Here is a 24,772-nt window from a genome sequence, read left to right as displayed (position 1 = left end):
ATCCAAATTCAACTGTCACTTTCCATCAAGTGAATAATTCCCATATCCGAATTCTAAATTTACTTTCTTTTAGGTTATGTTCAAATGTGTCTAGACATAAGGCTTCAAATGGTGATGTTGACCTTTAAATTTTTCCAATAATTTTTTTGAATAACGTAACTATGTTTTAGTAGCTGCTTCGGAACCTGGACTAGGTCTATTGAAGTATTGTCTATCAACTCGTAAAAGGGTTGTTCCCCTGAAAACACCCCCTTCCCCCCACACACACATAAAGTGAGGGTTGCAAGTATCTATAAAACATTGTGAGGTTACTGCACAGGAGATCTGAACCTATCCAGTCGTCCAGAAAGCTAGTTGCTTCCGACTTGAGGTATTTGGGGAGGCAGATTTGGAGTCTCTGATTAGTATTTGAAACATGAAGGGGCATCTCCTAATGTGGGAAGATTGACCAAAAGGAGACACCCCCTTAAAAAAAATATACAGTAAAAAAAGAAGTGAAAACTGAGTATGGGGGTATTGCCACTTGGGCCACTTTTACAGATGAGGGCTTGTTCATAGAGTTGGGCCAGACCTCATAGAAATTGTGAAGGGTTCCGTCAGCAGTGGTCATTCACTGTATATATCATATGTCTTATGTGGCTCTTACTGCTAATCATGACAATTGCCGAACCATTAAGGATTTCAAATAGTAACATAGTTGATGAGGTTGACAAAAGACACCAGTCCATCAAGTTCAACCTATTTTGGATCTCCTGTGATCCCTCTCTTATATTTGAAATTGGTCCAGATGAAGCAACCGCCAATCTGTTTCAATCGGGAAAAATCATGATAACCAGGCCACTGGTGTTTATTGTCAAGGAGTGGGCCCACTCTGAAAGTATTCTGATGGAATTTGGTGGATGAGCTTTAAACTGTGACTCAGATGGATCAGTAACTTTTTCACTTGGATGAGTACTCAAGAGGCAAAGACTATTCCTGTGTGAATCTGCTTTTCCAATTTTAACTTCAACTAAAAATTTATTTACCCCAATGTTTTTCTGGAGTAGCCCTTCATTGCATTTAAAGAAATCTGCAGGTTATATTTTAAAGAAAGACCAAGATCCTCTCTCATGTCTGCCTAGTCTTTGTCCTTGGTTTGAGTTGTGCTATATTGTTTTCGTATTGTTTGCTCTGTTAATTGCATCCATGCATTCATTATCCTACTTATTACATTTTTCTACTTATTATTCTACTTACCTGTACCCATTATTCTTATCTATATGTACTTATGTCATTTTGTGGTATTTTGTAACCTCCTATGTACGGCGCTGCAGAAGAATTGTGGGGCCTTATAAATAAAAGATAATTAAATAATAATAATCACTTGTCAGAACCAGGCTCCACCCAATATTCCTTTAAAATGCTATAGCTTCCTACTAATCTCACTCATGTCAGAGGCCCATAATTCACAACTACAAGTCATCCAGGAAAGATCAATCAACGTATTATCAGATCACTTTACTCTTACTCTTCAAACATATATTGAGACACATGCTAATTCCTTAGCCATTTGTGTCAAGTCAAGTAAGCTCCCTTTGGGTCAGCTGCTACAGCACAGTGGCTCAGTGGTTAACACTGCTGCCTCACAGAACTGAGGGGGCTCTATCTGTGTGGAGTTTGTATGTTCTCCGTGTGTTTACTTGGGTTACCCCCAGGTGCTCCGGTTTCCTCCCACACTCCAGAAACATACTAGTAGGTTAATTGGCCACTGAAATAAATGAACACTAGTCTGTGTGTGTGTGTGTGTGTGTGTTAGGGAATTTGGACTGTAAGCTCCAAGGTGGCAGGGACTGATGTGAGCGACAAATATTCGCTGCAGAATTGGTGGTGCTATATAAATAAATGATGAACATGATTGTCCATTCCAAACAAACCTTGTTCTGGTCTTTTCACGGATTTTATCAGGGACGGGCTGGCAAATTTCAGTCCGGGGGTGCACAGGCGGCCGCATCACATGACACGCAATTCGGCTGCGTTATCAATGTCGTGGCTGCATCGAGTGTCATGAGATGCAACCACTTGTGCGCCGCTGGTAATATTCAGTTTAAGCGGACGGCACCGCTTGCATCCACGAGGGGCGCTTTAGGGGGGGGTCGGCCTGCCCAAACAGTGGTTAGATTGAGCGACCCGGGGGGCAGATGCCCCCCTACCCACTGGCCCAGCCCGCCCCTGGATTTTATTGTAAACCTAACCGCGTTTGTTACTTTCACAGATTCCATTGGCGCAGAAATTAACCATTTTCTTTCGTAATCATGTCATGAAATTACATGGAGTTCCTGAAAATTTGGTCTCTAACAAAATTTGGAAATTATTCTGTAATACCCTAGACAGAAATATCTCCTTCTTGTGAGTATATTAACCCCAAACCAATAGGTAAAGAGAAAGAGTGAACCAAGTCTTAGAACAGTATCTTAGGTGTTACACCTGTGAACACCAGTTGGACTGGACAAATTTGCCATCTAGAGACAAGTTTTCTTGCAATAATTGTCCCTAGTCATCTGTTCTTTTGGGACATCACCATTCTTTTTTGTATGACATGCATTCAAAGGATTTTTCCTTTTTTTCTACAGGCATACCTAAAGCAAACTCTAAAACAAACCAATAGACTAAAATCTGCAATGAGGTTCCGAAAATGTGAAAAAAGTTCTATCCTCTCAGAAAAAATAAAACAATCATGAACTATGGAATCTAACATTGGGTGCAGAGTTTCAAATACCTTACTCTAACTTGGGCCTAAAATTCATTGGACTCTATATAGAACCTTGAAATTATTAATTCAGTCCTTCTCAATGAGAATTCCAAATGTCTTTCATGCCTTTCCTCTAAAACCAGCCACAAATATTTGTTTCTCAGCTAACAGCTCAAAACCAAACACATTCTAGTACAGGAACATCAAATATATAAATTCTAGGCAATCTTGGCTTCTCCTTTACATTAAGGGTTCCAGCAATATTTGGTCCACTGGCAGGGATATGGTCTGGAAGTATGTTTCCGCATACCCTATCAGGCTCTTTAAAAAGAAAAAGAAAAAGAAAAGGGTTTATTGATTCTAAAATTAACAGAACCATTAAAGACACGCAGATAAAACAAACTAAAAGAACAAAACAGAAACCATAGGGAACATTGTTCAAAACCAGGTACAACTAGAGGCACAACAAACCCTCAGCAAGCTCAGGAAGGCTGCCAACCATGGCTTTAACTGCAGAGAAGACAGTGACTTGGGAGGGAGGAACAAGGAGAGACAGGTTGTGGGGGTCGAGGAAAAAAAGGGGAGAGGGACCATGGTCAAGAGAGACCATCCGTAGAACTCTGCACAAAGTTGTATTGCATCAATCAGAGCACTATAGGAAGTTGAGTATTCTAATGGATTGCCCATGGTTCCCAGATTTTGCAAAAGGAATTTCAAGATCATTAATTATACTTAAATGAGGTTGTATTTCGAGAAAATTCCATTTTGACAATACAAGTTACAAATTGGGTGGTTTTGGTTCAGAGGTCCCTTCTCAAGGCAAAATATTGTCAGAATGAATCACTGCCGGTGCAGCAGCTCACTTGCAACTGATTTGCCTGATCGATCTGCTACAAGTGATTGGCTGGCACGCTCATTGCAGCACATCCATGTTGACATGGGCACCCTGATGAATAATGACCTGGCCTTATTCACCTACATAAGTCCTGGGCACATCCTGTGCAGTGTCCTTGATAGGTTCCTGGGTGCACTGTTACTTGTTGTGCTACTGGTGCACTGACCCTGCCTGACTTCTAGTTTTCAGGGGAAACACAAGAGCACATAAAGTTACACTCAGTGAATATAAATGCTAGTTGGGAGAAGGAGTATACAGATCTACAGGTCCTATAATTCTACGGCCTAAACTTAAAGAACAAGTAAAGCCACTATGTAACATTAATGTATATTATAGTCTGTGCATTTAACTGAATACAGTGGTTATAGAAAGTTGAGTGTTAAGACAGCGGCTGAAAGCAGACCAGGCTAGCTTTAGAGAAACGCACTGTGCCCACTCATACACAGATGCTGTGATGTCACAGCAGCTCAAATAACTGCAGAATCAGTTATTTAAACTGTATCAGATCTCATTAGGACACTGTGGTAGGGCCTTCATCTGTCTGTAATGAAGTGTTAACTTTATACTTTACTATTTAACAGAGATGCAGTAGAATCTCAGGATAACACTGTATTTCACTTTCATGGTTCATATCTATGAAAATTCAGTTTTGGAGATTAGCCGTCCTTAACTTTCAACAATTTCCCTGTTAGCAGCAGTAATGAAGAATCAATTAATAGGGCCTTAGGATGATGTACCAGAAGCTATATCTCTTTCACTATACACAACTATGTCATCAGGCTGCCGATGTTGGATGGTAGCTTTAGATTTTCCGTGAAAGATACAGACAGGTGCAGATAAATATATGTTGTGAAACAAATTGCAGTCAGTCTGCATCTTGAAATAAAACTATCCACCAGCTGTAACCTTGGGACCAAATCAATCAGAACGCTGCCTGCAAAGTATATTGCTAAGACATCCTAACTACTTATGGGACCACCATCAGGGGGGTACAGGGAGGACAGCAGTAGTGGGCCCCACCAGCTCTGGGCCCCAAAAAAGTATTAGGATAGCAGGAAATGAAGGGATGTGGTGGGCTCCCTTGTTTGGCAGCAGTTGCACCAGAGATGTGAGGGGGGAGGAGGAGGACTCCTGGATAAATTAAGGGATGCGGCAGTGGGTCCGTTTGTAGGCAGCAAGTCCGTCTCCACTCCCTAATTTTGTGGAGCACCAGGACTGCCGCTATTTGCTGGAGTCCCGGTCCCCAAGGTGCACATCTACCCAAGAGAGGAGCCCGGCTCCCGGACCGAGCATCAGGTGACTAATGATGTCACAACACACGTCAATGAAGAGGAGCCGAGAGAAGCCAGCAAGAAGAAGAAGAGAAGGTTAGATAGAAATGGGGATGGGGGTAGATGGAGAGAACAGGGGGCAGGGATAATTTAAAAATGGGGTTGGGGTGAGAGAAGGAAGGAGGGGGGCTGCCTGTTACATTTGTACTGGGCCCCACAATTTCTGGTGGCAGCCTATCCACCATTCTTATATAGACACCAGCATATGTAGACACCTATAGATTTTGGGGGTTAGGATATACTTATATATATGCACAGGACATTTTAATTTTGAGGGGTATTTGTGTTAGTAAGAAAGTGTCAGATTGTATGTTTGCATCTTAATCCCCAGAAGTCTCTAAACAAGAGTTCCCGTTGCTCAGTCTTGCAGTCACACCAAGTTTCTTTGACTCCCAGCAGTGAGCAGATGTCTGTGCTTCCAAGCACAGTCTATCAGTCAGAGACGCGGGTGCCGCAGCCGCAGATGGTGATCCCGGCGACCTCCTCTGTCTGTAGAAATCTTTATCATTAACCTGCCAGCGAGGAAGCTGTAAGGACAGTTTACGCACACACTGATTCGTAGCATATGTTTACCGTCTTTGGTTTCCTCTGGCAATCCGCTGCCGGCGATGTTAGCAAACGGAGGGTTAATGAGCGGCTTCCTGATTTATCTCCAGGGCTGTATTCATTTATACAGGCAACTTGCAAAAAGCTAACTGTTGGGAAAACAGCCACTTATTCATTAGAAAGTCTTATCCTGTACGTGGAATATTGCAGTTGGATGGAAAATTGCAACCCTTAAAGACAACTTGGCTATATACAATGTTTTATCTTGCTTCCTTCGGTGCTTTTCAGCAAAGTCTTTATAACATCCAGGCAAAGCTTTTTTACTTTCAGTGCCCTTGGATACGACACAGAGCAGATTTCTGAATAAGCGTGTATCCAATGCACAGAGCAAAGAATTTCTGCTGGACTAAATAAAGACTCAGGGGCTCGGGCAGAGTTGGATACATTTGCATCCATAATGCACATATAAAACGCATGGTGGAAAAATGATACATTATGTGTTTACTTTGAGTTGCGCATTTCTTAAGATATATGCAACTCAGCACAGTATGCAAAATGTGTCAGGATAAAGGTACGTTTAAAGAAGGTCAGGACACACTTTATGTGTATCTTGATGTGCCCGCATACTACAGTGGTCTGTCATCATCATCAGCTTGATGATGATGATTATCGTTTTAATTTAGCAAAAAAAAAAGAAAAGAAACTAAATAAATAAAAATGTGTTCCCACCCCTCCCCACCAAAAGTGATTAAAGTGCATGGGCTGGTGTCACTAATGCGGTGGGATGAACACAGTGGTGGATCCAGGGGGGGCGATCGGGGCGATCGCCTTCCCTAGCAGGGGCTTGCTGCCGACAGCTGCACACTGTGCAGGTCCGTTCAGCAGTGACAGTGTGCTGCCCGGCTGCTCTGATTGTGGTTTTAAACACAATCAGAGCAGCGGGACAGCACACTTTCACTGCTGAACGGACCTGCACATACTGTGCAGCCGCCCGGCAGCCTTAGAACACAGAAAGGGGGCGGGGGCTAAATCGCCCCCCCCTAAAATCGCCCGGGGTAGGACAAATGTCTGGGTCCGCCCCTGGATGAACAGAGTGGGTTCTGTGCCCAAACCAGCACCAGGCTATGACAGACTGCTCACACTTGATTAGGGAGACTCGCAGAGTGGGGTCGCCCTGTTGTAGAGCGGTACAGCCCCAGTCTGTTCAGCAAGTGCCTGAATTCCGTAGGGGAATTACGCAGAGTAAAAAAACTGTGTAATCTACTGCCTATAATGTAGTGCGCTGTCTATATTCTAGGGCGCTGCCTATATTGTAGTGTGCTGTCTATATTGTAGTGTACTGTTTTGCCATTCTTTGTTTTGTCTTGTTACGCTATGTACTGTTTTACACTTTGTTCTTTGTATGGCACTACAGATCCCTCGTGGTGCCTTATAAATAAAATATAATAATAATATTAATTGTGTCTTCCAATTTTAGATATGTCATCATACAAGTTGTAGGAACGTACCAAAAAACTTCAAGACTTTATTTGTCTATAATAAAATTATAGGACAAAATGATTTTATTAATGGCCCTCAATGCTACAATGAAGTTATTTGACAGCGCTCTACAATATAGGCAGTACACTACAATGCAGGCAGTACATTACAATATAGTCATCGCACTACAATACATACAGTACAGGCAATACGCTGCAAGGAAATGCATAACCAGCAGCACTGATGAGCTAGGTGTGGGATAGCCTCTCACTAAAACATGAGGAAAGATGCACGAGAAGTGGGGTACAGAAAATAGAGTAAATCAGACAAGCTGAACCTGAACCCAGGAGTATGGACGCAGAAAACAGGATCAGAGTCCCTGATTGAGGTAAGGAGGGAAGACACATTTCATGCTGGTGCCAAAGGTATAAATAACTGATGATGATAATGATGATGATGATGATGAAAGGTAGTGGAAGAAGGAGGACACAAGTGCGCCTCTCTTGAGGTTTTACAATCTAAAGGGGATGGAAAGACATACACGGTTGACACAGAGAGGGTGAGACAGTGTAAATGGGCAGTAGGGGTTGGTTCGGAGAAGAGCTGATAGACTTTGACAAATAAATGGGTTTTTAGAGTCTGTTTAAAGACTTGGCGAGAGGTAGAGTGCCTGAATTGGAGAGGGTGAGAGTTTGAGAGGAGGGGAGCAGCACGGGAGAAGTGTTGGAGATAGGAGTGAGAGAAGGTAATGAGTGAGGATGAGAAGCGGGAAGCAGATGACGTTGAAGATGTAGGGGAAAGAGGCTTGGGGGAGGGCTTTACAGGTGAGAGCATAGAGTATGATCTGGACTCTGTAGTGGAGAGGGATCTATGTAGCGATTCAAAGAGAGGACAGGCAGATGTAGAGCAGTGGGAAAGAAATCCAAGACGGGCAGCTGTGTTGAGGGTGGACTGCAGTGGGAATAGGCGGGAGGAAAGGAGGACAGAGACAAGGAGTTGCAGTAGTCCAGACAAGAGAGATGACAAACAAGTGGATGAGGGTATTAGTTGCCTCCAGGGTGATAAAGGGTCTAATCCTGGAGATTTCTCAAAGATGAAAGCAACATAATTTAGAGAGGGATTTAATGAGGGCTGTGAAACAGGATAACTTCTTGGCAGCGGACTTGCTGGACAAAGGAAAGGATAATGTTGCTGATGGATAGAGAGATGAGGGAAGGTAATGGGACTCGGGAGGGTGGGAACACGATGAGTTCAGTTTTAGATATATTATATGAGTTTAAGGAAGTGGTGGGATATCCAAGAGAAGAAATCAGACAGACAGCTGGAGGCACGAGAGAGAGAAGTGGAGAGGTCAGAGGTCTGTGTGTTACAGAGGATTCCTTCCAATGGGGAAGTACCTCATATTGGGACAGTACAATTAGCAAATGTATCACACTAAAAAATGTCTGAGTCAGAGATACATTATCAGTGTATAATGACACCTTATACTGGATACTTATATCAATTATCAAAGTAGGAATGCTTGTGGCTCCTTTGTAATGCCCAAGCCAGAACCTCAAACCTTACATATATATTTGTGCTCATATAGCAAGTGACACGTAATGGTTAGTGGATGAATTTGTTAAGAGATGTGTGATACCTGGGAGGTTTGGACTCGGTCAAATGAAGCCGTGTGAGTAACTATCATGGACTTGTCATTTGGACACATTGAGTCTGATTCGTTAGCAGGATGTTATGAATGTCTTCTAAACATAAAATTGATTTTTACAGTTGCTCTTGATTGTAAACACATGTTCCAGTATTCATAAGTAACCTTTATCCCTAGTAATTAGCACTTACACCTGACCTGTACTTGGTGCGAGTGATGCGACAGAAAAACACGTACCTTTGAGATGCCAAAAATTTGCTGCACATTGCTACGAGCGCTCAAGCTTGGCGCGCCCTCACTGTACATTGACTATGTGCATACGTCCCTTTTTTCTCCCCATTACGCCCATGAAATCATAGACTGTAGACAGGGGCCTTTTGGGCTCAAAGATGAATTGGACGCTGCTGCGTTCTCTGGCGTATAGTCCGGTTCTGGGCAGGAGCAGAGCAATTTTTACGCAAAACACAGCACATATCGGCATTTACTTTCCTTAATGAATCAGGCCCATTATATATAAAAGTGAAGACTCTCCTTGACCAGCACAACAATATCTAAATTAGCGCTATACGCTGATGATGTGATTCTTACGTTTACGAATCCTCATATCTCGATCCCATCCTGTTTATACGAGATTAAAAACTATGGCGAGTTATCAAATTTTAACATTAATTCGGACAAAACAGAAGCCCTTGCCCTTAACTTCCCACCTACTACCCAAAAGCATTTGCAGGAGACCTTTAAGTTCAATTGGCAACCAAATCAGATTAAGTACCTGGGAATAAACCTAACCAGGCGGTATGATAAATTATTTGCAGCTAATTTTCCCCCATTAATAGCATCTCTAAAACGTGATCTCCACTCCTGGAGCTCTCACTTTATCTCCTGGATTGTCTCTTGGATTGGCAGAGTTGCTGCTGTAAAAATGAACATCTTCCCAAGGTTGTCCTATTTATTTCAAACTCTGCTGGTCCGTGTCCCTTTGGATGTTCTTAAAGATGTTTAATCCAGTATTTCTCAATTTGTATGGTCAAGCAGACATCCGCGTGTTTGCTTTAAAGTTCTATATCGACATTCTAAAAATGGTAGCCTGGGTCTTCCCTGTATTGATAAATATTACTTAGCGTCTCACCTCACCCAAGTCGTTCTGGCCTATGCATATATCCATACTAGGATGTGGGTGGATACTGAGGCTGATCTTCTGCATCTTATACTGGTTAGATCCTAAAGACTGACCGACCGCCCCTTCACACCCTTCCCCCCACAGTGCGCTTTTCTCTTTCAATTTGAAAATACCGCACTCGCTCTTTCAAACTTGTAGAAAACCCAAAACGAATGTTTCCTTTATGGAATAACCCCTCATTTCCTCCAGGTCTCAACCCCAAGACCTTTATTCACTGAACAAAGCATAACCAAGCTCCACGATCGTCTTAATCTACCATCCTGTGCTTTCTATCAATATTTACAAATAAGGCACCTTTTTAATGACAAAATAGACCCGCGCTCTCCTTGCCGCTCACCACCCATAGAAACTTTTTGCCTTAATAGGTCAGAGGTCTCTTTTCTACTTTTTATTCTCTACTGATGAACATCAATCTTCCTGACAAAGAATCACATGAGATATGCTGAGAGGAGGATATAGCCACTAGAAGTTGAGAAATGGAAGGAAATTAGAGAAACAGTCGCAAATCTTCAATTTGCACTCAGATTAAACTTATAAACTTTTATTTTGCTGGTATTTGGTCCCTTCTAGACTGAAGGCTATTTCTCCAACTACTATAGATCTCTGTTGGTGTAACTGTGTTCAGCGGGGATCCCTGTGTGATGATTGTTGGAGCTGCCCTAAAACTATTCCCCTCTGGCAAGGTGTTGCTGATCTTATCCACAAAATTACTCAGCTGCAAGTTCTCTTTCACCTCTCCTATTTTCTCACCACCTCCCCCCCCCCACCCCTCGCCTCCCCGTTGACACTCATGAAGTGACTTAGAAACTCCCAGGTCACATCCTCACTGCTGCTAGAAGTTTAATTGCCAAAAACTGAAAATAGACAGAGGGTCCTACTATTCCAGCGTTGATTCAGAGTGTTTGGCAAATCTATAACTTACAGCATATGACTAGTATCTTAAACGACCGACCCAATCAATTCCTATCAACCTGGCAAGACTATTTTGTTTCCTAATATCCCAATTCTTTAAGTGTTACATAACCCAACTGTTTAGAGAACTCAATACTCCCAATTGACTAAATTTTCCTTTGTTCTATCTAGTTTTCCTCCTATTTTTAACTGTACTAACACACTGTTCTCTCCTCCCCTTCCCCCTCTTCATTCTTCTTTTCTTCTCCTGTTCCTTTTTTCTCTACCTCCTGACGTCAAGTAAGCAGCTCTCATTATTTAGTTTTAAGCAGGCAAACCCGTTTCTGTTTGTTTGGCTAACCACGATTGTACTTTTGATATATGCTCATCTGTATTTTACAAAATACATGTATTCGTGAGATCTGGGTCCCTGTCTTTATGTAAAAAAAACTCAATAAAACTTCATTAAAAAAAAAAAAAAAAAAAAAGGTGAAGACTTTCTGTCTATGGCTTGCCCTGATAAGACAAATATTGAGGAAGGGAGCATATAAAGATGCCTCTTGGAGCATAGTCCATGGGTGCAGAGTATTCAGCGTGACTTAAAATAATGGAAAAGGCGCAGCTTGTATTATATCCCAATAATTAATGAGTGTATTAGTTACTATTTTCCTTCATGAATTCACTTTAATATTATTTCCTACCTCAGTAACAGTTGCTCAATAATGTCCGTAATGAAGTCTGTTATTGCATACTATGATTCTGCTAAGTGATATCACATTTACGCTCATTGGCAACTTTAGTGGAGCTGACAATGAAACGGAATGTTTAGTGAGTATAGAATCAATAAAGTATGACCTGAATACACTAAAACTGTTCTGACAATCAAACAGATACAAATCTGTTATATCATCCCGTATTACAACGTCGTCCAAAACTTATCTTTTCACTCAATTCCCCCTTAAAGCATCTGTTACACTCGATTCACCTAATAAGGCTTTTGAAATATGATGTCAATAAAACAAACTGTTGTAAAACAAAAAAAGCAAGTAAAAGAGACTGTCACATGAATATTTTTCTTGGTCGATTTCATTTAATTGAATTTTAAAACCTCTAAGTGTAGGCACATGAAATTGCAGATTCACTTGTTATGCCGAAAAACCCGTAGTGGCTCTGGGTCCCCAAGGACGGATGTAGTCAACCTGCTGTTTACACCTGCAGGCAATACTAATTTACAAGTGAACAGTAGAGTATTAATGGCTGGTGTTATGCGATGGCAGGAGATAGATATTCCTCCCTCGCTTTGGGATTTGAACCTATTTCTCAAATGTAAAAATCATTGCGTTTACCGTTCAGCCTTCAGAGAAGATATTTTTTTTTTTATAAAAAAGTGATGTTGTTACAGTGTAACACTGAGGGCCCTACACCGTTTATGCATTTACAGATAAGGGATAAGATATTCTGGTTTAGCTCTAAAGAAAACTTACCGGCCTGGAGCGGATTTCTTTGGCATACAGAGGTTTCAAAAATTCGGAATCTCCCTCTAGCCGTAAACCTCTCTCGGTGATTCTCAAGTTCCCCATTCCGTCCTGAAATACACAGCAATAAAACGGCAATGTGATTCCAGGCTTTTAATAAGGTCTAAGAGACGCTGTGTACAGAAAATCTGTACGAAATGCAGAATTATTTATAAACATGATGAGATTGGACCGGAATGTATTATAAGGAATACGTGCAACTGATATTCATAGAAAGATAATGTAACACAGAGCTTCGATCAAGAGGAGACAAGAAGACTACATGAAAAAACTGTCAGTATTTAACTTATGTGCAAAACAGAAAACTAATTTTCACCCCTTGCATTGTAACATGGTTTTGTCCAGGAGACTTAAATAAGAAGTTTCTTAAGTTTAGATCCTTAATGAATCAGGCTCTGTATTATTAACTATCTTTAAAATAAAAAAATAAATAAAACTTTGAGCAGGAGGAATAACCTCTTCTTAAATCCATACTCTTATATTTCTATCCCTCATACAGTATTGTAGCCATAACTGGGAATTTCTCCCACAAGGCACATTAAAGAATGGGTGGGGCTTGTCATAAGCCACACCTCCCTACCGCCCACTAAACTTATTGGTCACCCACTGCATTATATTATAATGTTGTGAGCAATTGGACTAGGATTGCTTATTCTGTTACATTCACTTAGTAAATGTGGTTATTATTTTAATTCAAAATCACAAAGTGTTGAGATTACAATCTAATTACAATTCATGTAACAAAGGCAAAGTGATTTACAAAGCAACGAACGAAGACCAAATTTAGAACCAAGGCCCAACAGTCAGTTCCCATAAGCACAGAGCTTCTTCTCTTCTGCATATAAACAAACTAAAGAACATTAGTTCCATATCAAACTTCAATCAATGTTGGATGATGTTTATTTGGATGAATGAGCTTTTAATACAGGTGATGGAAAACTATTATCCAGACAGTTCCAAAAACCGAATAAATAAAAATAAAATAAAGGTAATTATTGGTACTATGTGATGATATAGTACACACAGGCATAATCACAATCACTGTAAGAAGCTCTGCTAAGCCCTTTAATAAGAGGGGAATGCCAGGGGCAGTATGGTTCAAGACGGGTGGCATTTTTAAATGTTATTTATGTTTTAAGCCTGGTACTCCAGATTACATATAAAAAAAACCTGGAAGACCAAGTCCCAAGCATTTCAGATAATATAATTTGAGTGAGTTTTCTCCAGCTGCTCCGGTTATAAGAAGAGCCCCAAGGGTGTCTGGTTAAACTAGCTAAACCATGTCTCGTCAACTAGTTTAACCAGACCTCATTAGAGCAGCATTCTGTTTTCCTTTCTCTTATTGGCTATTGAGGAATATTGCAGTCTCTTGGTACAGCTGATTTGTTTCAAGCACAGCGCCATCTAGTGGTATAATAATATTTTTTGCCCTTGGAGATAGTTATGTCTATATATATATATATATATATATACACCTTTTGAAAAAGCTCTTATGGTGGATGAAACTTATGGACTTATTTGTTGTATGTCTCTTGCAATTCCTGTTCTGCAAGTCCTAAGGCAAATTTACCATCAGTGCACAGAACTAAACAAGTAATATGAAGCTGTTGGGAGGAGGCGGGTGACTGGCTGCAGGAACAACTGACTATCGATTGACAAAAGGTCTAACAGAGAAAATGACCAGTGGACACTTTACTATGGGACCTATTGTTTTAAGGTATAAAGTTTCCTTCCTATTTTTAAATAATATCTCACCCACCTGTTGTTGATTCACCTGGACAGACAAACAAGAGGAATGTACAATGAATCTGAGACACCAATCCTTCCCTCCTCTGGGAAGCCGGCACTGATATTTATTAGCATTTACGTACGTAGCGATTCCCAAAACTCACTTTCACCAGTCAGCTGTCTTATATATGGAAAATTGTCATTACCTATTTAAAAGAACAAATCTCCATATGTCTTAGTACAATGGTTCATTTATACTCTTTAAAAATACTGAATAGTCACATTTACTGCATGTCACAGAATTTACTTTCTCCCAAGCTGTTTGAGAGGACGGCAGAGCCCCATTCATAGAGGTGGCTTCCTAATTGCTTTACGAATGTGACATTGATGTTCTCTGTATGTAATGGCCTTTCTGAACTCAACCTGAGTATTTGTGGAATATTTCCGATTGAAGACTGAGACGACAGTTTCCACCTCCAACAACCAGCCATGAGTTCACTGACCTTCCTGTAAAAAAACTACAAAACACTGTATATACTGCTTATTTTTAGACGTGGGAGGCTGTCTGCGGTATATGACATGACTTTATGTTGATACACTCATTGTTTTGATCTACAAGTAGTTGATAAAATGTAATGGGCCTTCATTAAGGAACAAAAAGCAAAAAAAAGAGTAACTTTGCACCTTGACAAAACCATGTTGCATTGGAGGGGAGGTAAATTTAAAATGCGGGGGCAGATTTATAGTTGGTATAGGGCATGTCCTAGATCAACTTTAAATTTCAGTGTAAAAATAATCTATCAAGTATTTGTGTGCCACATGAAAAAACAGCCAGTATTTAACATATGTGCAAAATAATATGCTAATATGCACTCCTTGCATTGTAACATGGTTTTGTCCAGGAAAAAACTAAGTTTTTGCCTTACTTTCCTTAATGAATCAGGCCCAATATCTGTTATGAAATAGTCACAATGGGCCTGAGTCAATAAGGGAAGTAAGGCAAAAAAAGGAGTAAATGTTCTCCGGGACAAACCATGTTACAATGCAAGGGGTTAAATTTATTAGTTTGCACATAAGTTATTATTATTATTATTATTATTAATTTTTTATTTATAGGGCACCACAAAGTATCCATAGCGCCGTACAAGGACAAACAATGGCACAGTACAAGGTGAAACAGCACAGTACAAGTAACAGTAAGCACTATAACTCTGGGGGCTCAGACACAGCATGAAAGAGAGGGAGGGAGGGGAAAAGTGAGTACAGGCAGGTAACTATGGCCCAAGAGGGTGGGCACGGATGACAGGTTGAGAGTCACTGAGGGGAGCGGAGAGAAGCGAGAGGAGACAGAGGGCAGAGGGACTGAGAGGAGGTGAGCTGAGCAGCTGGAGAGCGCAGTTAAAAGTGATGGAAACAAAAGGTAGGAGAGCCCTGCTCAAAGGAGCGAACAATCTAAAGGGAGGGGAAGACAGACAGACACATGGATGAGATGGAGAGACGGGAGGAAGTGGGAGAAGGGAAGAAGGGATGAGAAAGAGAGGTAGCCGACCGGTGGGAGTTTAGGCATGAGACTGGAAGGCTTTAAGGAAAAGGTGGGTTTTTAATGTTCGTTTGAAAGAGGACAGATTAGGGGAAGTTCTGATGGAGCGGGGGAGCTTGTTCCAATGGAGGGGAGTGGCGCGGGAGAAGTCTTGGATATGTGCGTGAGAGGAGGTAATCAGAGGGGAAGAGAGGCGACGATCGTTGGACGATCGCAGTGAGCGGGAGGGAGAGTGAATAGAGATAAGGTTAGAGATGTAGGGAGCAGTGGAGTTGGCGAGGGCCTTGTAAGTCAGAGTGAGGAGCTTGAAAAGGATTCTGTAGGTGAAGGGGAGCCAGTGAAGGGCTTGGTAGAGTGGGGAGACAGAGGTGGAACGGCGAGAGAGGAAAATAAGCCTAGCAGCGGTGTTAAGTACAGATCTAAGGGGAGTGAGATTAGAGAGGGGGAGGCCGATAAGGAGAAATTTACAGTAGTCCAAGCGGGAGATAATCAGAGAGTGGACGAGAGATTTGGTGGCATCCTGGGAGAGGAAGGGCCGAATGCGGGCAATGTTGCGAAGCTGGAAACGGCAGGATTTGGCGAGAGAGTGAATGTGAGGGGCAAAGGAGAGAGAGGAGTCGAGGATGACACCTAGGCAGCGGAGTTGGGGAAAAGGGGAGATAGATGAGTTGTCAACAATGATGGAGAGGTCAGAGGGGAAGGAGGTACGAGAGGGAGGAAAGACAATGAGTTCAGTTTTAGCAAGATTGAGTTTAAGAAATCTAGAGGACATCCAGGAGGAGATGGCAGAGAGGCATGCGGATACCCTGGAAAGAAGGGAGGGAGAGAGATCAGGAGAGGAAAGGTAGAGTTGAGTGTCATCAGCATAAAGGTGGTACTTGAGGCCGAAGGAGCTGATGAGTGCACCCAGAGAAGAGGTGTATAGTGAGAATAGTAAGGGTCCAAGGACAGAGCCCTGAGGGACCCCGACTGGAAGGGAGGAAGAAGGGGAGAGAGAATCAGAGGTGGAAACAGAGAAGGAACGGTCGGCAAGGTAAGAGGTGAGCCAGGAGAGGACGGTACCGGAGAGGCCAATGGACTGAAGGGTGTGAAGCAGGAGGGGGTGGTCAACGGTGTCAAAGGCCGCTGAGAGGTCCAGGAGAATCAGGAGGGAGTAGTGGCCCATGGCTTTAGCCGAGAGGAGATCGTTCGTAACTTGAGCCAGGGCAGTTTCAGTGGAATGGAGGGGGCGGAAGCCTGATTGGAGAGGGTCAAGGAGGGAGTGTTCAGAGAGGTAGGTGGAGAGACGGTTGCAGACAAGTCTCTCGAGTATTTTGGAGGCAAATGGGAGAAGGAAAATGGGGCGGTTAATGGGACGGTTAAGTACTGGTTATTTTTTCATCTAGCACAAAAATACTTGATCGCTTTATTTTTACACTGAAATGTAAAGTTGATCTAGGACATGCCCTACCCCAACTATAAATCTGCCCCCACATTTTAAATTTACCTCCCCCTCCAATGCAACATAGTTTTGCCCAGGTGCAAAGTTACTCCTTTTTTTGCTTTACTTTCCTTAATGACTCAGGCCCAGTGTGTTTCACTGCATAAAGGGGGTAGCTATAGCTTGCTTGAGACGTCAGTGCACCAACCTTTGCGCTGTGTCTGCATTACATGCCAACTGTCCCAAAATTGCCGGGACAGTGCCACAATTTAATATTTTGTCCCTGGACATGTCTCTATTTTTTGTTTTAAATATTCATCAGCTAAATAATCCAGTTCCTCTAATTATACATATTGGACAAAGATATAACTGTCCAGCAACATTGCTTTATAAGTAAATATTCTAAATGCAAATATTTACATTAGGACAGAATTAGATTCACCTGCCCAGGGGCAAATTGCTCATGCCAATTATTTTAAAATGTTACCAATTACGTCCTGCCTGCGTACACAGAAATGGCAGCTTTGTGGCTGAAGACAGCAGCTTTGCACGTAGATCACTCGCAGGGCTTTCAGCCGAATCAAAACAACCGTTACAACACAAACCTTCAGTAGCAACCTCATTAAAATAGACTAAACAAGCTAAACTTAAATATTTTGGTACACCCGTTCTGATTGGGGGTGTCAGTATATTTTTACATTCGGAGGTAGTGGTGTATGTTGTGTTTAAACACTTGTTCACACGTCTCTGACAGAAACTAACAGTAGAGGTTAATTATTATTATTCCACTGTATTCACTAATAATTTATCATATACGCCTATTACACTAAAACATCAATCCTCTGATTTCTTCCTATCCGTGAATCCCTGACCTCAGGAAGGTTAAGGTGACATTGTCAACTAATGATTCAGCTAATGATCTAACAGGTTTATTATTATATAATAATTTATCATTATTTTTATTATTAGGCCACAGTGAAGATTTTCTACCACTGCTACCGCATTATATATATATATATATATATATATATATGGATATATATATATAGATAGATATAGGTATGTATATATATATATATATATATATATATATATATATATTAATCCTGTGAAGGGTGAAGCATTGATTGAACATAACACATACACAATTACACATACACTCTGAATGTAAGAAGCAGTGCTGCACATTATAAAAATGATGGTGTATTCAGATTTCTAACACTTAATTATTCAAGCCGCATCTATTTTTTATTGGGGTTGTTAATAGAGGTTATGATTCAAGAGTTCTGTTGATTTAGTTGAATACTCTATAAGACTTCTCAGTGATTGGATTTAATTTAGGGTCTTTCGAAGTCCATGCTGTTATAATTACAAGTGTACTTATCCTTTCGCAGTCATTTTTGCATCCATGGCTGGATAAGGAGCTAATGGGTGCAAGGCAGAAGCTTTATTGATGCAAAAAAAAAAAAAAATGATGTCTTTCTGATCCAGATATATTTTATGACAGCTGACTTGAGTAAACATATAGCTTTGTCCTTTGTTTTAGAAGAGGGGACAAAGTTGTTTTAATAAAGGAGGTATACCTTAGAGATGGAAAGAGGCTATGAATGTATGCTATGGAAGGGTTTGGAAAGTGAACATGGAATGGGAAAATCTCACAGGTGTTTCCGATGGATATTATCAGTGGGATATCACAAAAAAGAAATATATATATCTTTATACCTTCCGACTGCGAAAGTGGAGTTTTCAGCATTACCCATAAGATTGTGGAACTTTTAAACGCAAAGGAAGCAAGGCTGCTAGGCAATCAATAAAGAATGGCCATAGTATTTCACTAGACATATTAATAGTTATAGTGCAATATTTTAGTTCCAACTTTCCCTTTCCACAAAATACTTAAATTTTATGTACTCAACAAATGACTCCTTTAGCCATTTTTCCAACGTTTTTTCTCAAGTCATGACATAAAAAATAAATTAATTCGTAATTCTTACCACTGATCAACAAAAAATACTCAACTCAAAGTTAAAGTGTTTCAATTGATTTCAAAATAAATACACCAGTTTGCGTAAGGTCCCACAATTAACTAAGGCATTTCCCATTGAGAGTTTCATCATGAAGATCAAAGAACATTCAAAGCAAATCAGTGGAAAAGATTATTTAAAAGCACCAATCAGGGAAAGGATGTAAGAATATTTTAAAGACGTTGAATGCCCCCAGAGAGGAAATGGATAGAATATAGCAGAGCTGTGAATTTGGCTAGAACAGATGGTCCTCCAAAATTGAGTATCCATGCATAAGTGGCACTTGTTAGGAAAGTATATGGTAAATCTGACAGAGTTACAGTCCTCCGTGGAAGAAATGCAAGAATCTGTCCATTGGAACACAACAGTACAGTAACTTCACAAATCTACGCTTTAGAGAACTGTGGAAAAAAGAAAACCATTATTGGAGAAGATGCACATGGAATCCTGCCTTGAATTTCCCATAAAGCATAGTGTAGACCCTTAAGGAGAAAGATGATATGGTTTGATGAAATAAAGATTGAACATTTTGGTCTCACCGCTAGGCGTTGTGCAAGAAAGATGTGGAAACCTAATTATTAATGGAGGTGGTTTGCACACATAAGTATTTCACTCTCAGTCCAAAGATCCACAAAAGGTTACACAAAGCCTCTGCTCAGATGGACAATGAAAAAGTGAAATGATACTGTGCTCCAATAACCATTTAGTGCGAAAGAGAAGGCAAAAACCACTAAAGAGAAACAAAAATGGGACAAGAGGCACTTCAGTATCTATTGTCTGAATACAAACAGTAAGATATCTCTACACTTACAAAGGAAACGTAAAAAATTCAGATGAAAAGGCAAAACAAAAGCTGGACGACATCCCAAGCACTTCTGTTTGGAAGATGATGTGTGAAACTCCTGTAGCTCAAATCACGCTATTCAACAGAAGATGAGGAGGAGAAGCACGAGACGTACACAAATAAGAACATATGTCAATGCAGACGTGTATGAGAGCCTATCGTAGCTTGAAAAGGAACTGAGTGATAACTTGGCCAGGTTAAAAATCACAAGAAAAAGGAGGAATGGAGGATAAGGATAAGGGAAGGGGAATGAAGGGGAAGAGGCAGAAAAAAAGGTAGGAAGTACCTTATTGGAATATACGGTAAATTTCATTCACAAAAAAAAACCTCTGTGTTTTCACAAGGCTGGGAGCAACAACCCCTTACCAGATGGTCTGACTGTTTAAGGAAGTCTGTAGCTGTAAGTGAAGCTAACCAGCATAGCCACCTCACCGCAACTAAACTGTCTAAGCACATAGCCACACTGTGCCATATAATCATCATCATCATCCTAATTTATTTATATGGCGCCACAGAACCCACAGCAAAATCAACAAAACAGAAACAAGAAATACAGATAAATAAGGGACAAGAGAAACAATAGAATCAGTAAAAATCAATACAAGAAGAGACAATAGAGAAAGCAACTATACAAGAAGAAACAACTAGAACAAAGGAAACATTCCCAAGAGGATGAGGATACAGGAGATGGAGACAGACAAACTTGTGAGAGGTAACAATAGGAGGATTAGGGTAGTAAACTGATATAATGAACTTAAAGGACAATGAATTAGATGAAGTTGCCATGGTTATGGGACATGATATCAGAGTACACAGAGTATTACAGACTGTCGAAAAACAGCAAACTGCTACTTGCCATGGAAAAGGGAGTCGATGCATATAATGGAAAATATCTCAAACTTTCTTTCCTTGGGTCTAGTACAGTTTTGGATTCGGGAAGGGGGGGGGGGGGGTGGGAGGACGATCATGGCAATTGACCCCACTAGCAACACAAGCCCATTTTTAAATTGTGTCCAAGACGTTGATCAAAACGGGGAAGGGGCAGGGCCAACTGGAGCCAGCCAATCACAATGCAGGAGGTGTGATTATGCTAAATCGCCCCCACCCCCTAAAAAGAAAGTCTAGGCCCACCCCCGGTCTAGTGTGTTACCAGACTCTTAATGCAGTTAGACTGTAATACAATTAAACAAAGACATTGAGAGCCTTATTCATGGTCGGATGCAGCCTGCATGCAAGTTGCATTTTAAAAAATATCCCGGAACTTGAGCATAGTTCCAACCAAAATCAAATACAAGATACTTTTCCATTTGAATCTGGGTGTAAGTACACTGATTGTTAAACGTTACTTACCGTATGTAGACAGACAGAACAGACTGCAGTATACAAACATACATCTGTTCAATAAAAGGTTACAGTGGAACATCTAAAACTGTTAATAGTATAATCATTAATAAAAATATGGATTTAAAAAAATGTTTTTATATTAAATACATAAATCAAGAAGTTTTTCATGCGTACTGTACATACAATGTATTTTTAAACATACACATGTTTTGTTCTAGCTAGTGGCATGCATATGTGTAGTTATTAATACAAAGACTATGACATGTCAGTCATCACTATCAGTCGGCACTTACATCTGCCCTGTAGATGGTGCAATTGATTTGGCTGCAACCAAGCGCACTTGGACATGAATTGGCCACACACTGTACATGGTCTACGGCAATTCACCACTTCCTTGCCCAGTTCCGCCTCTCATGTTGTAGGCTGTCACAAGTGCCATTTGCGTTCAGACATGAATTGCATTCATTGGCGCAAGGTGTTTCAGGGCATGTGCAGAGCTATTTCATGCAAGATATGGCACGCAAGCGGACTTACGTCAGAACATGAACAAGGCCCTGTAGGCTTAATAATGACCTGTACTTGTCTCCTCTCTTAAGAGATACTGTCCGGCTGGAAAGTCTTCTTTCCAAATGTAGAAAGTAGACTTTCCGCACTTGGATACCGATGTAGAGAGCAGCGATTAGTTCCACAGTTGTTCTAGTAAACACTCCTGTGTTAAGTGAGGACTGCATGAGTCAAAAGGCAGCGACAGGCAAGTTTCAAGGCTTAAGGTTGTATGAAGTGCCTTAGTCTTGATATATGTTCATACCCCCCCCCCCAGTAATAGGGTATGATGACATTACTGTATGCCAAGCAAAAATACTAAAATGTCCTCTTGCAGATTGTGGTGATGATAACTTCAGGAATAATTCTGCTATTTTCTTTCTTTCTTCGACACGGTTCATGTGCCCAAACCATTGAAGAAGAAGTTTTGTGCACAACACAATATAGTCCAGCAAAAGAAACGGTGATAGATGAGGGATAGAGAGGGAGATGGAAAGTAAGAGAAGTGGAGAGGGAAAGAGAGAGGGAGAGACGGTGAAAGAGAGGGAGAGTGGGTGAGCAAGAGAGAGAGAGAGGGAGAGAGAGGGGGGAGAGAGAGAGGGAGAGAGAGGGGGGAGGGAGAGAGAGGGGGGAGAGATAGAGAGAGGGAGAGGGAAACAGAGAGGGAGAGACGGTGAAAGAGAGGGAGAGTGGGTGAGAGAGAGAGAGAGAGGGGGGAGAGAGAGGGGGGAGAGAGAGGGGGGAGAGAGAGAGGGGGGAGGGAGAGAGGGAGAGAGAGGGGAGAGAGAGAGAGAGAGGGAGAGGGAAACAGAGAGGGAGAGACGGTGAAAGAGAGGGGGGGAGGGTGAGAGAGAGGGAGAGTAAGAAAGAGAGAGAGAGAGAGATAGAGGGAAAGAGATAGAGGGATAGAGATAGAGGGAGAGAGAGAGAGAGGGGTGAGAGAAAGGAAAGGAGGGACGGAGGGAAAGATAGAGGGAGGGAGAGAGAGGGTGAGAGAGAGAGTGAGAGAAAGAGGGTGAGAGGTGAGGTGAGTGAGAGGATGAGAAAGAGAGGGAAAGAGGGAGAGAGAGAGAGGGGGGAGAGAGAGAGGGAGAGGGAGAGAGGGTGAGAGAGAGGGAGTGAGATGGGGAGGGAGTGAGAGGGAAAGGAAGGGAGAGAGGGAGGGAGGAAAAGATAGAGAGAGAAAGAGGCAATACTTGAACCAGTGAAGAGGGGAAGTCATGGCCATGAACTGTCTGTAACAATAACTGTATTTTACTTTTTTTTTACTGTAAAGTCTGACAATCTGCTGTCAAGAAAAGAGGGATTGTCTTGATTATAGGGTAGTTTGGCAGCACGGTGGCTCAGTGGTTAGCACTTCTGCCTTACAACGCTGGGGTCATGAGTTCAATTTCTGACCATGACCATATCTCTGTGGAGTTTGTATGTTCTCCCCGTGTTTGCATGGGTTTCCTCCGGCTGCTCCGGTTTCCTCCCATACTCCAAAAAAAACATACTAGTAGGTTAATTGGCTGCTATCAAAAACTGACCCTAGTCTCTCTCTCTCTCTCTGTCTGTCTGTCTGTTTGTGTATGTTAGGGAATTTAGACTGTAAGCTTCAATGGGGCAGGGACTGATGTGAATGAGTTCTCTGTACAGCGCTGCAGAATCAGTGGCGCTATATAAATAAATGGTGGTGATGATGATATTAGGAATATACCGAATCTCCCAGTATAAGAAGTTGGGCTACACATGGCTACCATTAGTTGAGCAATAAGAAAAAAGCGGAAAGTACCTAGCAACAGGTTTGGTCCTCACAAGTCGGTTCTGGGCATCCTTATTTCCTTTACAGAATCACAAGTTTTGAAGTGTCTGATGTCAAGGTTGTGCCTCCTTCGGGACAAAATATTTGTTTGCTTGGAAACTTGCTGCAAAGAATGGTCCTCATTACCATAGCTCTCACCAATATTGGTGTGTGTGTGTGTGTGTTCAAAAAATGTCTTTTATCAATGTCTCCCACCAGGGCCGGACTGGGACTAAAAATCAGCCCTGGCATTTAAAGCACACAGGCCCACGTGGGCCCCATGCACTATATTGTTGCACACTGATGCTGGCTCAGTGCGCGTTGCTGGTGCAGTACAACATGATGTAGTATGAGTGTGTGTGTGTGAGGGGTATTTATTTCTCCTAATGACTCTCAACATTGCATTGTTAGCACCCCAATTACATCAATAAATACCATGACAATACATTATTAGTACCCAAATTACAGCAATAAATAACCCCCCACACACACTCATACTACATCAATACCCACCCACATTACAGCAACCGGCATCAACCCCCACATTACAGCAACCAGCATTACCCCCCACATTACAGCAACCAGCATTACCCCCCACATTACAGCAACCAGCATTACCCCCCACATTGCAGCATCCTGAATCACCCCCACATTACAGCAATACCCTCTCCTACTTATTAACAATACTAAGCCCCAAACACACTACAACATTGCCACCACCACATTACCCCATACTACAGCAATACCACCAATTATAGAGGCACCACTGTAGGAAACCAATGTTTTGCTTTTTTCAAATCTCCCAAAAAATAGCAACAACAGAGTACTTACACACATATAGGTAACAGGTACCCTTTTCCCTCGATTAAATAGTAATGGCAGAATTTTCATAAATCATTCCACATGAAATAAAACTAACATATATCTAAAAAAAAACACATAACTATTGAATGATCATTTGAACCCACACGGCCGCATTAAAAGTATTTCCATCTACAGCAAAATGTCAGAGAAAAATATTTTTTTACTACAGTAACTGGATATGCGTCTTTTCTATTCATTTTAAATAACAGTATATAAATTAAGGGGTATAGAGGAGGTGGGTGAGGGATAATTGGATGTGATCCATCAGTTTGATTAGATAGGAAATATTTAGATTATTTACCTCGAGACGTCTACCCCCTTGACTCACAGGCAGGGCCGACAAAAGGAATTTTGAGCCCCAGTACAGCAACTTCTTTGGGCTCCTCTCATATTCAACAATGAGAGACTTGCCTTTGGCAGAAGTTCATATTATGCCACAACGTAGTGTG

At 41.5% G+C, this 24,772-nt stretch overlaps 1 protein-coding gene across 10 annotated transcripts in view; it reads right to left on the bottom strand.

The window, feature by feature from the left end:
- Nucleotides 1-24,772, bottom strand: part of SGCD (sarcoglycan delta) — a 495,352-nt gene that overhangs the window by 46,811 nt on the left and 423,769 nt on the right. For all 10 annotated transcript variants that reach the window (XM_075210130.1, XM_075210140.1, XM_075210133.1 and 7 more), the window contains one exon: nucleotides 12,183-12,284. In XM_075210130.1, coding sequence (XP_075066231.1) covers nucleotides 12,183-12,284 — 102 coding nt within the window. The remainder of the gene's footprint in view (nucleotides 1-12,182; nucleotides 12,285-24,772) is intronic.

This window comes from Mixophyes fleayi, chromosome 4, assembly GCF_038048845.1.
Source record: "Mixophyes fleayi isolate aMixFle1 chromosome 4, aMixFle1.hap1, whole genome shotgun sequence".
NCBI classification, from domain to species: Eukaryota; Metazoa; Chordata; class Amphibia; order Anura; family Limnodynastidae; genus Mixophyes; species Mixophyes fleayi.
Note: the sequence above shows the minus strand (reverse complement) of the source record. Positions and strands in the feature narration are given on the sequence as shown.